This window comes from Priapulus caudatus, unplaced genomic scaffold, assembly GCF_000485595.1.
Source record: "Priapulus caudatus unplaced genomic scaffold, Priapulus_caudatus-5.0.1 Scaffold970, whole genome shotgun sequence".
In the NCBI taxonomy this organism is placed as follows: domain Eukaryota; kingdom Metazoa; phylum Priapulida; class Priapulimorpha; order Priapulimorphida; family Priapulidae; genus Priapulus; species Priapulus caudatus.
Genome location: NW_014578031.1, coordinates 104,160 through 117,500, shown reverse-complemented (window position 1 = coordinate 117,500; position 13,341 = coordinate 104,160). Strand labels below are relative to the sequence as shown.

General features: G+C 42.3%; 1 protein-coding gene across 1 annotated transcript in view; it reads left to right on the top strand.

The window, feature by feature from the left end:
- The first annotated feature begins 1,396 nt into the window (after positions 1–1,396).
- The window catches only part of LOC106814733 (ethanolaminephosphotransferase 1-like), a 22,428-nt gene continuing 10,483 nt past the window's right edge, over positions 1,397–13,341 (top strand). Inside the window, exons 1-9 of the mRNA XM_014819081.1 lie at positions 1,397–1,468; positions 2,497–2,565; positions 5,228–5,420; positions 7,443–7,596; positions 8,281–8,389; positions 8,546–8,663; positions 8,772–8,820; positions 9,254–9,434; positions 11,628–11,813. Coding sequence (XP_014674567.1) covers positions 1,415–1,468; positions 2,497–2,565; positions 5,228–5,420; positions 7,443–7,596; positions 8,281–8,389; positions 8,546–8,663; positions 8,772–8,820; positions 9,254–9,434; positions 11,628–11,813 — 1,113 coding nt within the window. The 5' untranslated portion in view covers positions 1,397–1,414. The remainder of the gene's footprint in view (positions 1,469–2,496; positions 2,566–5,227; positions 5,421–7,442; positions 7,597–8,280; positions 8,390–8,545; positions 8,664–8,771; positions 8,821–9,253; positions 9,435–11,627; positions 11,814–13,341) is intronic.

The window sequence follows — 13,341 nt, the reverse complement described above, 5'->3', positions numbered from 1 at the left end:
GCTATTTTAAGTAACTGTTCTCTATCAGGGAGGCAAAAAACAATTCTTTTCATGGTAATATTTCCTTTTTATTTTAATAGAGCGGCTTATTTGGCAGCTACCTTTGTTTTTATTTGAAATCAATTTCAATATGGTTTTTGTTCTTCCATCAGAGGAAAGCAAAACATTTTTTATAACGAACAAAAATGTAAATGTGATCTTTAACGCTATTGTATTCTAAACGATGTAAATCTTTTGTAATTTAAATAAATTGGCATGTTTATTCAGTGCAGTTCCAACACATCTACCTGTTTTTCCGTAGATCTTTATTTCGATTTCATTCAATATGCCTCTACTTTTTCAAAAAAATAAATTTAACTTTTAACTTTTATATGAGGAACTTGAAACAGTTTATGACGGATAAATGCAACATTGCATGGTACTGCTAACAACACAAATCAAACTAATTCCAATATTCGCGTCAGTGCCTTGAATGAGGACATAGGCGTAGCTAAGGGGCGGGGAGCACAGGAGGCCTGACCCCCTCCTGATCAGAGAGTACAAAAATTAAAGAGAGAAGGGCGCCTGAATGGGATTGGTCTATACCACTATTACCTACACCTAATAAATGAAAATGGAAATGCGCAAAATGCATTTTGATGCACATATTTTCAAAAAATTACCCTACTGTGGGAGGGAAACACCCTCCCCCGTTGAGAAATTGCATTCATCGCTGTCTTTGGTCGCTTAACTCTTTTCTTCCTTCCCTGAAAAACACTGGCTTCGTACACCATTTTCACTGGTCTAAGCTAAGGAGTCACACAACTGGTCGTGTGTACACCTCAGAGCCTTCCGGCGCCACAGCCAGGGGCCATCCTCCACGTTGATGGGATCGGAGTGGAAAAAATAAAAAGCGAGGGAGGGGGGTTATAAGGGATTAGCAATATGCCACTTTCATATAAGTTACCCTAATACTGAACTTTAGTTGTGCAGAAAATGCCATTTTCAATGCACGAATTTTCAAAAATCTCCCACCGTGGGAGGGGGGATACCCCACTCACACACCTACCCCTCGGTCGCTTCGCTCCCTCGCCTTGCCCCCCTGTTTCCAATTGCTGGCTACGCAACTGTTACTACCATCTGTCCATCATTCGCCAGTCCCTTTCTCGGTATGCTCTCCAGTTACTGCACCGTTTCCCCTTTCTCTGCATTGTCCAGCTCATTTCAACTAATTTTCTCCTGACCCTCCTGCGATATTCAAAGATTCCCATCCACATTTCGACGCTGCGCGTCTCAATTCGGCACCTTTCGGTGTTTAGTGTATGCGAGTGGTGCCATTAGTCTAGACTGGTACCCGGTCCCATCTATCGGCTTAGGAGTAATCGAGTAATCGAGGTGGGAGCGAGTACCAGTCTACCATTAGTGAAGATCGAAGATGGCGATCAAATATATGAGCGCAGAACAATTGGAGGGGTTTGATGTATATAAAGTGAGTAGTAGTATATTACTATCTTTACGCTTATGAGATTTAAAGAGTAATTTGGCGTTTCAATGGGTTTTTATAGATGTTGTGTGTATTCGTATTGAAATAGCTATGTTAAATGTATCTGCAAAAAGCTCCGGTTCACCCACCCTGAATAAGTGAATGTGTATTGCCTATTGCCATTGGCAGTATTGCCTTGGCAGTATTGCCTTGGCATAGCCTTACCCTTAGCTTAGCCTTATAATTAGGCAGTACTACTACTAGTAGTTGATACTTTATAAAGTATAATACTACTACAACTGCTATTTAATGATATATGGGAGTATGGTTAATCAGTTAGCCTTTTGTATCTATAAAGTGTGAGTTGATTGACAAATTTTCATCAAAAAATACATGATGATCATTGTCATTGCCATTGGATCACAAGATAACACAATTTCACAATAGACTTGAGTGATTGAGTCGTACACAACTTAGATCATGCGGCCGTTTGTTTTCAAAAACGTTTGATGGTAAATGATCTACTTGTTCACGAGGCAAAATCTTTATCTCAGGCATGCTACTGCTAGCTCCATTTGCTCAGCCAAATTCTCGAGGTGATTTGACCGTTTGATCAACATTGGCTTCTCTCCTACATTGTTACAGCCATTTAGAATCCCAAGAATATAACATCATAACCTCATAAATATTAGTCTTCAAACGTCCTAGGGACTATTTAACGAAGATGGAGAGAGAAGTGGATCAAATCGATAGATCAACACTGCGGATTGCTGTGCCTCATAATGATTGCAGAACCTCATAATGATTAGTCTTCAAAGTCCAATGGACTGCGTCGAAGATTGGGAGAGGCAAAGTTGATCAAATAGAAAGATCAACGCTGTAGATTTCTGTGGGAAAACTTAATTTTTACAGTTAACCAAAGAAAAGTGTTGTTTAGGGGATTATGTGGTTATTTGGTAACAAATGAATATATTGGAGTTAGTCATGTTTGGCACCTGTCTCGGTGTGTAAACCGTATTTGCATCTCATTTCAGTATAGCTGTGTGGATACATCACCGCTCAGCAAGTATGTTATGCACCCATTCTGGAACCTTACTGTGAAGGCAAGTATAAGTGTTTAAATAGGCACTTGCACGCTCAGGACTTATATGATGCAAAGCAACTAATCAAACGGCCACAAATCTAAGATCAGCCATCCCTAGACAGAGAAAAATTAAATAAGGTTTTAATATACCAGGATTGTATATATTTTATATAATGTGTGAATTCCGTGGAGATAGATGTTAATTTGTTCTGGAGGATATAGTAAATTCACCTTCATTTTCGATTATCGTTGGTAAAACCTGGAACTTTCTCCTTCTACGTGAACTATATTGTACACTATGTTTTTGGTTAACATTTTCACAAGTGTACAAAGATGTTGTTGATTTTTTTCACACTATTCTCCATAGATAATCTCTAGATGTAGAATAGTGTGTGAAAAAACAACAACATTTTTCTTAAGTTCTTGGTGATGATGGCATTCATGGTGGTGGAGATGGCGATGACAGTGATGATGGTGAATTGTCTACAATTTGACAAAATAGTATTTACCCGTTGAGGTTATACTAAATTATATAACTATACTTATACTACTATAATATATTACATTGGACTGGAGTCTATGGAGAATGCATGTTCTCTGGCCTTCAGACACGTTTACATTGATCATTCACAAACACAAAGGCATTTATAAACTCCATGTATTTGTTGGTCGGCTTCTTGTGGACAATACATCCTCGTTGATGGAGGAATTTCAACAATTGATCCAGGTCACCAGCGCAGCTAGAACTATTGCCCACCATCGTGCCGGTTGTTTACACTCAGGGTTTCTTCTGAGGGAAAATTAGACAACGGAGGTAATGGCCAGTTTGGGGAAAAAATGCGCATAATGGATTCAAAGGCGTGTGTTTGCACGTCTCGAGGACCTAGCAAACCGAGCACCGCAGAAGCTCGCCCAGAAATGTTTTGAACAAATGGTGCAATTTGCTTCATTCTAAGCTATTCTGAACACATTGTATGACTCTTGAATCTCTTTTTCAAGTTGTCAAAAGGAACAAAAAACTATGAATATGAAATGATACAAGTATTCACATTAAATAGTAATACCGTCATGAAATGAAATGCGATTTTATTTCAACGAATGCACTTTCCTGGAGTATAATACAAACCAACACCCATGCGTATGGGTATAGCACCCTTAATTCGCTGCTGGAGTCAACATGGCGACTGTGGCACTCAAGTACGTGACCAATCATCTTCCTAACCTGTGTTTATCTATAGGCCTTGCTAAGATTCGCGTGTTGACAGTATCGTAAGTACGCAGCGTTGTGTTTTACGTTTGAAGCTTTATTTCGATTTTAGTACAATAAAGTGTAGTTTATTGATGGAGGAACACTGATTTTCGTCAGCGAGGCGGTGTTTTTGACAAAATTCTGTGTCGCGGCTGAGAATTTGAGCGAGGCGCGTGTCAATGCAAGGGAAACACTGTATTTATTTTTGGGTTGACACTATTTTGACAATGGCAGGTAAATACAGGAACATTTTCACAACGGCGATGTTAAATTTGACAACGGCGGTACGCCAAGTGCTGTGCCTCTTATGTAGAAGAAACCCTGTACACTGCACTCGGCTGCTAGCTAGCTAGCTCGGTTTGTTCGTTCAATCGGCCCGTGCGTGTGGGCGCGCGGGGTCGCCCGGTGCTCGGCAGTGTCGCGGCTCGTGAGGATTGCGCGCGACTGCCGGCCCTGCGGCACGCGCGGGGAAATGGATCGACATTTTTTGGAAATGCCTGAAAGCGTTACGGCCAGCGCATTGAACCCCCCCCTAAGCGTACGCGTTTGTACGTTTTGTAAAATGTGATTAATTGTTGAACGGACCCCTTAACTAAGCCTTTTATTTGATATTTTAGTCGTTTAACCTATGTTGAAAATTATTGCAATGTTTTTTTTTCAATCATGACGCTCATGTAATTCATATTGTCAATCATGCAGCAAGTTTTACATCACATTTATTTTTGCATGAGATATTTAATTAGTTGAAATACAATTAACAGTAAATGTTTCATTTACTTACTACATTTTGGGTGCAACTATCTCGATCATTTCGTGTAAGCTGTAAGCTTTGTAAAATACTAACTTCAGAATAAGCAGGCATGTATAAAACACATATCAAATGATTCTATATATATATAACCATCTTCCCTTGCTGTTTGTATTTCACATATCAACTAAAATATATATATGTAATTTTGACTTCCAATTGGATTATTTATAAAACTAATCATAATCCCTATAAAACTTTCTGGTGATAATACTTCATGGTTTTCACAAGTATTCCCAAAAACGCTATTTCTTGCTGTACTGTTTATCAACTCATGTGGTTAGTGGTAGCTTACTAAATGCCTCTAGTATGAGGACAGGCGAACCCTCTTGAAAAATATCCACTTGGCTCAGGTTGATGAAAGAAAAGCACTCATGCATGTTCCGCAAGCTTATCATATAGACATGTGAGACCACCCATGTTGGTCAAGATCACAATTTCCTGCAACCTCCAGGCAAGATATTTTTCACCTACATTACCTGGGCGGGAAATCAACGGAAGAGAGATTCTGTTAGTTGGGGTGCATACAGTACCTTTGCGCAGTTAACACGGCAACGAGTGCGCATTTTTTCTTCTTCTCGAGAGAGAGAGAGAGATGACGATTTATTTCCCTGTAATGTGCAGATTCTGCCGCACTGGCTCGCTCCGAATCTGATGACATTCACGGGATTCCTGCTGCTCGTTGTAAACTTCGTAGTGCTGTCCTACTATGACTTCCACTTCTTTGCGAGTAGCGACTACAACCCAGACTACCTGCCTGTGCCTGGCTGGGTGTGGCTCTTCTGCGCCTTCACTAACTTCTTTGCGCACACGTTAGGTGAGTGATTGAACTGACTACAGCGATGCGATTTGAGCGAGCATGTGTTCTGCTGTGTTCGGAATGTGTGTGCCCAGCTGTTTATTGACACTAAAAGTCGCTAGGCCGGAAGGTCGTGGGGGAAGGGGCGGGGAGCGTTGTGGCGTCGTTGCATTTTTTGGCGTTAATTAAATTTTAAAACCACACAGCTATTTAAAAGGTAATTTATTTATGAAACTGGCATGGTAAAACCACTAAATTCAAATAGCTGTGTGTAGATTGCAGTTATTTGGTAATACAGGTCTGTACCTCCTAACTCTGCTTCTATATATACATGTATATATGTGTATATATATATATTCATCAGGAGTAGATAATAGGGAAGGAGTGTGACTTCAATAAACAAAGGAAATTCGTCATTTACTAGCCTTATAATACCTACGATTTACTACGCGTAACTCATCCAACTTGATCCCAAATCGTACACAGTACATTCGCCTAGCATCGTGCGAAATCGTTTCCTCGTATACACCCGCAATCCGGAGATACAGACTAAAACGTACGACACGATTTTCCATTCTGTTGCCAGCAAACTCGATGCGTTCGGAGACTTATTTGAAACAAAAGCTAGCTACTAACCACAGCTTGCTCTCTCGGCCAAGCGGTGTGGCTCGAGGGAGATTGGACATCGATGCAACACTCGGCGAGATAACCTTTGACCCGGCATACAGCTACATACTGGCATACCGGCATACCGGCATACAGTTGATATGCCCCCCACGCACGCACGTTCACCGCAATCAGCAGCAGCTGATCTCCAGAGCTCCAATCTCCCTGCGAGCCACACCGCCTGGCCGAGAGAGCAAGCTGTGGTTAGTAGCTGCCTTTTGTTTCAAATAAGTCTTTGAACGCATCGAGTTTGCTGGCAACAGAATGGAAAATCGTGTCGTACGTTTTAGTCCGTATCTCCGGATTGCGGGTGTATACGAGGAAAACGATTTCGCACGATGCTAGGCGAATGTACTGTGTACGATTTGAGCTCAAGTTGGATGAGTTACGCATAGTAAATCGTAGGTATTATAAGGTTAGAAAATGACGAATTTCCCTTGTTTATTCAAGTCGCACTCCTTCCCTATTATCTACTCCTGATATTCATATATATGTTCTATATGTATGTGCTAGTGATGTCCCGATGATAGATTATCATCGAAAATCGATCGATTATAGTCTCAAATTCGATAATCGATTATGAAAACAAATAATCGAATATTGGAAATACCAAAACAAACAAACAAGGAACTGTACTCACGATGTGTGAATTGATATGACAAGTAGAGCACAAGTAGAACATAGGTCCTGTCTGATTGCAGAACTGTACTAGTCTACTTATAGACATGGACAAATTGGACAGTGTTTTTGTTTTGGTTTGACACTGTCCCACAGATGTTATCCGTAGATGAGATTCTACTCTCCGTATTGTTTGTTACATTGTGTTGGAGAGGATATTCCATTGGCAGGACATTAACTCGGCTACACAGCCTTAAACTATTAGAACACAAACAACTTACTTACTAGAATAAAGAACAAGTCTTGATCATGTTTGTTTATAACTTTTAATGTTTTAATAAAGGCATTTAAACCATTTCTTTTTAAATTGATTAAATACTGTATAGGAACAGACATTGATATACATACAGCAACCTTCACAGAGTTAATACATGATCATAAAACATGATAATATTGAATGCTATGTATAATTGTATATATACAAAGTAAGATTAAATTAAATCTATGCTATTATTAACCGATTATTCGATTATAATCCATTATCGATCGGTTGAGGGAAACCGATAATCGATTATGAAATTCCAGCCGATTCCCATCACTAGTATGTGCATACATATACATATATACATATATACATATATACATATATGCATATATATACATATATCTGTGTGCATGTGTGTTGTGGTTATAATTTCTGGGATGGTATTCCTGCGGAAGTTACAATTCACCGTTTTTCCAATCGTCTGCGTTCAGATGGCTGTGATGGGAAGCAGGCGAGACGCACTCAGTCGAGCAGTCCTCTAGGAGAGCTGTTCGATCATGGCGTAGACAGCTGGGCAACCTCCTTCCTCCCCATCGCACTGTACTCCGTGTACGGGCGCGCAGACGGGGGCATGATACCATTACGGTAGGTGCCGTCACGCCGGGGAGCGGGCGGGGACATGATACCATTACGGTAGGTGCTGTCACGCCGGGGAGCGGACGGGGACATGATACCATTACGGTAGGTGCTGTCACGCCGGGGAGCGGACGGGGACATGATACCATTACGGTAGGTGCCGTCATGCCGGGGAGCGGACGGGGACATGATACCATTACGGTAGGTGCCGTCATGCCGGGGAGCGGACGGGGACATGATACCATTACGGTAGGTGCCGTCATGCCGGGGACGTGTCCTCGATCGGCAGTGACAAGGGAAGGGAGGCACTCACCTCAAGAGGTTCATGTCTGACGCTCATCCGTGCTTCTGCCCTCGACTGTCATCTGTGCCCCAGACACTTTTATGCACTATCTTCAAGCGTAAATTGAATGGCCGCATAGAATGTGTCTGGTGCAGCGTTGTATAAAATTCGTGCCAGTTGTAGTTTCTAAGAAATGATATCCCGGTACCGACATTTCATTATATTATCTTCGTATGTTATCGTCTGCAATTCACTTTGCAGGTGCCTCTAGCAATATTTTATAGCTGATGATCTGATACTATGTTCGCGTATTGTTCGATCACCGCATCTTATATTCACCGTGTAGATGTGCAATTTACGCGTACTGCTTAAATATGGTATTTTAATTATTATTGTTGTTTTACTTTCAGAACATATTTTATCATTTGGAGTGTGCAGATAGTATTTATAGCGTCCCACTGGGAGAAGTACATAACAAAGGTTCTCTTCTTGCCGTGGGGCTACGACATTAGTCAAGTGGTGGGTACCAATCGACAGAAACTGACTGCAATTTCAAGCGCGTGTCGGATTTGTTATGTATTTTCGTTAATTTCATTCTATGCAAATTGTGCAACTAAGCAGGACGTGCGTGTTATGATCTCAGCACTTATTCGTTTGTTCGCGTGTGCTTTGCAGGCGATGACGGTGGTGTACGTGATAACATTTGCCAAAGGCTACGAGTTCTGGAAGTTTTCCTTCCATATAGGTCCCGTAGAAGTTACGGTTCCCGGAATCGTTGAAGTTGGTGTCTATAGTAAGTAGTGACATTATAAGAGCATTATTTTCTGCGTGTATTTGTTTTTCTGTGCGAGTTTGTTAATAGCGGTACAATTTTTAAAGACTGTCATTTTTCCTTCCACAGCATTTTCAATTGGACTTAGTCTGAGCCAGACGCTATGGAACATATACAAGTAGGTAACATTTGCGAATTTGTTAAAAGCCTATATTTATGCCATGTTTTTTCCAAAATGTGGTAGTGCTTTGCCAAATATTTTATCATGTTATGGCATAATATTATGGAACATGTGAGCATACCTTACTTGTAGCATGTCCGCAAATTTAAAAAACCAAAAAGACTCGCTCTGTGGATATTATATAACGCACATTGTTTTGTGCATTTCCCTGTGATTCTATCATCACGTGTATTGCAAAGCTAGACAAAACACGGAAATTCTTCCGAACGAGTATTGAAATACATATATGACGGGAACCTAGTCAGTGACCACTAAGTGACCTTGAATATTTGTGAAGAAATCACCAGCAAGCTTGCCATGTAGTCGGCTTTCGTTCTCGTAGCCGCTTCGAGCGAGACATGATGAAATGGGTGTTTTTTTTCCTTCTCAGGGCCTATCGCGATCAGACGGGGAAGATGCTGAGCTTCTATGAAGCCATGATTCCGCTGCTGCCCGTCACCATGCTCTTGATCTTCTCGACGATGTGGGCGTTCCTCTCACCGACCAACATCATGGAGTTGCAGCCGCGCACCTTCTTCTTCTTCACGGGGACGGTCTTCTCCAACATCACGGTAAGTCGCCGCCTCGCGTCGCTGTTGCCGGGGCGACCGTCGTTGTCGCTGATGTCCCGATGGCCCGTATCACCTCCACGTGCTCTCGCGAGGTCGGTCGCGGGTCACGTGATCCGGTCGTACGTGCCTTTCAACTCTGAATTGTACGAGCAGCTCACGTGAGCTATCATTTCATGTAGCCACTTGCTACTGTCGAGATATCTTATCGACTAGGCGTGAAAATCTGTGTTACTCGCCAGTTTTTATCGAGATCGGATTATTATTGTTTTTGCTCTATTACTTTTATCATCTTGCTCTTTAAGCTTTGCACTGTGGCGCGACATGTTGCCTATCTATGAGTAATTCATGGCTAAGACTGACTACATCTGTACTCTACTCTCTATATCTGTAATCTGTATAATCTCTGTAATCTCTGTCTATTTGGTCTCCATTTATCCTACGCATTGGGTTAATGGACGAGCATTTATATATAGTGCAAAATTAGTGGGTTATCTAGCTGGCAATTATTATTCGTAATTGTATTCCCCGCGACGAAGTCGGCGGGGATACTATGGTTTCATGTCTCCCCAGCCGCCGCAGCCGCAGATACTTTCCCTTCCGCTATATAACTCGACCCCTAATGGACCTAGCGCTACCAAACTTGGTATACTTACACATCTTAGGGAGAAGGTGAGCAGCGTACCAAAACCAGCTCACTGCGACCTTTATTTGACCTTTACCTTGACCAGGATCATATTTCCCTTCCACTCTCTAACTCGGCCCTTAATTGACCTAGCGCTACCAAACTTGGTATACTTACACATCTTGGGGAGAAGGTGAGCAGCGTATATATTTCCCTTCCACTCTCTAACTCGGCCCTTAATTGACCTAGCGCTACCAAACTTGGTATACTTACACATCTTGGGGAGAAGGTGAGCAGCGTACCAAAACCAGGTCACTACGACCTTTATTTGATCTTTATCTTGACTTGGTATACTTACACATCTTGGGAAGAAGGTGGGCAGCGTATCAAAACCAGGTCACTACGACCTTTATTTCACCTTTACCTTGACCTTGATCATATTTCTCTTTCGCTCTATAACTCGGCCCCTAATTGACCTGGCGCTACCAAACTTGGTATACTTACACATCTTGGGGAGAAGGTGCGGAGCGTACCAAAACCAGGTCACTACGACCTTTATTTGACCTTTACCTTGACCTTGATTATATTTCCCTTCTGCTCTATAACTCGGGCCACTAATTGACCTAGCGCTACCAAACTTGGTATACTTACACATCTTGGGGAGAAGGTGCACAGCGTACCAAAACCAGGTCACTACAACCTTTATTTGACCTTTACCTTGACCTTGACCTTCATCATATTTCCCTTCCGCTCTATAACTCGGCCCCTAATTGACCTAGCGCTACCAAACTTGGTATACTTACACATCGTGGGGAGAAGGTGTGTCGCGTACCAAAACCCCTAAGGCAACCAATTTTAACATACTTGCACATCTCAGGCAGATGAGTTGTGTAACAAACCTTTGTCTTTGTGACTTATTTAACTTTACCTACCTTCTACGTCCTTACAGAGATATTTCATTCATACTTAACTAGATCACGGGGGATACAGTCCTGTAGTTGGCGACAACTGCTCTTTCTAGTTATATATATGCGTTTTGCAGAACAGTAAATATGAGTTAGTAGTTATGATGTTATTGCTATGTGATATCACACTTGGTAGTTCATAGTTTTAGCTGCAATCGGAGAGGGAGGCTGGTGTGGATATTAGTACAGGAAGCTAGGTGGTTCTATCACATGCACTATCACATTCTATATTTAGTGATCTCTCCAGAAATTTCAAATAACATGTTCTTTATGGACGGAATGGGGGGAGGGCCCAGGAGGGAGTTGTACAAAGTGGTGTCAATTACGAGTGTCTTAAGTGGCCCCGGTACACAAGTAAACCCGATCTGTTCAGAGATGTATCCAACGTACAACAACCTGTTAAAACACAGCATGACCGTGTGGGGATCGTCAAAGGTGGAAACGCGGCTGGAAATTAAAGATGGTCGACTTGGACCGCTTGGTGACGCCACTAGTAACGACGTGACTTCTTCTTGCACGGTTCGTCTGATCGTCGCTCAGATGGCGGGAACGCGCGTGCGGCTATCCGCTTGGTGGCGCCACTAATAATGACGGCTTCTTGCGCAGTGTCGTCTGATCGTCGCTCAGATGGCGGGAACACGGGCCGAGATGTGGAACTGGCTGCTCGTGCCCGTCATGGTTACCGTGACGACGGTCGTCTTCGTGCCGTCGCTCTATGACTGGGAGACCTACATGCTGTATGCGCTCACCGCCGCCGTCACGCTCTGCCACCTCCACTATGGCGTGTTCGTGGTGAGTTTGGCCTGGACGTTGTCGCCGTAGCGGCGTTGGGGCCCGGGGAGCGCGCGGGTGGAAGTGGTGATTAGTGCTGTTTGTATGCGTGCGTGCGTGCGTGCGTGTGCATGTGGTGTGTGTATGTGGTGTGTGGTGTGTGTGGTGCGTGCGTGCGTGCGTGCGTGCGTGTGCATGTGGTGTGTGTATGTGGTGTGTGTATGTGGTGTGTGCGTGCGTGCGTGCGTGCGTGCGTGCGTGCGTGCGTGCGTGCGTGTGGTGTGTGTGTGTGCGTGTGCGTGTACTGCGTTATCAAAATTTTAATCGGAGGCATTGCGAAGATTAGTACTGCTATTTTTCAGTGGCTTCTTTTCTAACCTTTTTTGCACTCTTTGTGTCTGTTCTTGTTGTGTTACCCACTGCACCTATTGTTTCTTCTATCGTATTTCTATCTTTTCTTTTGTTATCTTTGCTTACCACTTCAAGCTGTTGTGCGTAACAACTCGTTTTCCTTTTTCCTCTCCAAGCAGTTCTTTCCTTTTCCAATATTTCTCACCACTGTTACGTCATTGGCTTCACCTCTTACTTGGCTATTTCTTGCAAGCTATCATTTGATTTCGTTATTGGCGGAAATAGGTGGTATAAACATTGGTAGATGACTAGACACGTGTTATCTCCGTTATTGTGCATTGTGTCTGGTGGCGACAAAAGGATCCAACGCCTTACGTTGAAAATGCCAACACGTGTGCGTATATAAATTAAAGCATATATATCAAACGTGCATATAGAGATTATATATTATTCATAATCTCTATTCTGCACTCTGTGATATATATATATTGGTATTATGACTTCGGCACTCCTGTTTCACTACACAGCCTACGCCAGCACCGTTTTCATATGAGTCAGATGGACTTCGGTAGTGGATGGTAGACGATATAATAGGCATGACATATATGACCAGCTGCGACGTTATTACGTGTCAGCGTCGTGGTGCTGTGTTGTGCTTAGCTTGCTGTGTTTCCATGCACGTCGTTCGTTAGTGAGTGAACTTTTGCGAAAGGAGGCTAAACTTGTGAATTTGCCTTCTGGGCATATATAGCGCTATATGCGAAGCTAGTTATTTCGTTTGCGGATTGCTTTATGAGTGTTATTTTGGGTTGAGATACTGAGGATTATGGCAGTGATGTCGGACTGCTAGTTGAATTCGGCCATTGAAAATAATTTTATGGCTACATTGATACGTCAGGTATTCGTGGTGAGAACTTGGCCCAGTTTCTATGTAGGTTTTTTAATGATTGGCCTGCACGAGATTTGGCGATGCTGAACAAGTTTTGTTTAACCATTGGACTAGATGAAATGGAGCAGCAATGTGTTTGGATAATTAATATATATTAAAAGTGTGCGTGTGATACGTGTGTAAATCTATATAGTTATTATATAGTAGGTATATATATATCTATATATATATATATAGTCATATATTATCATCTTATCTTACTATATATATAATAATATACTATCATGAGTTCATGAATAGATCTACCAA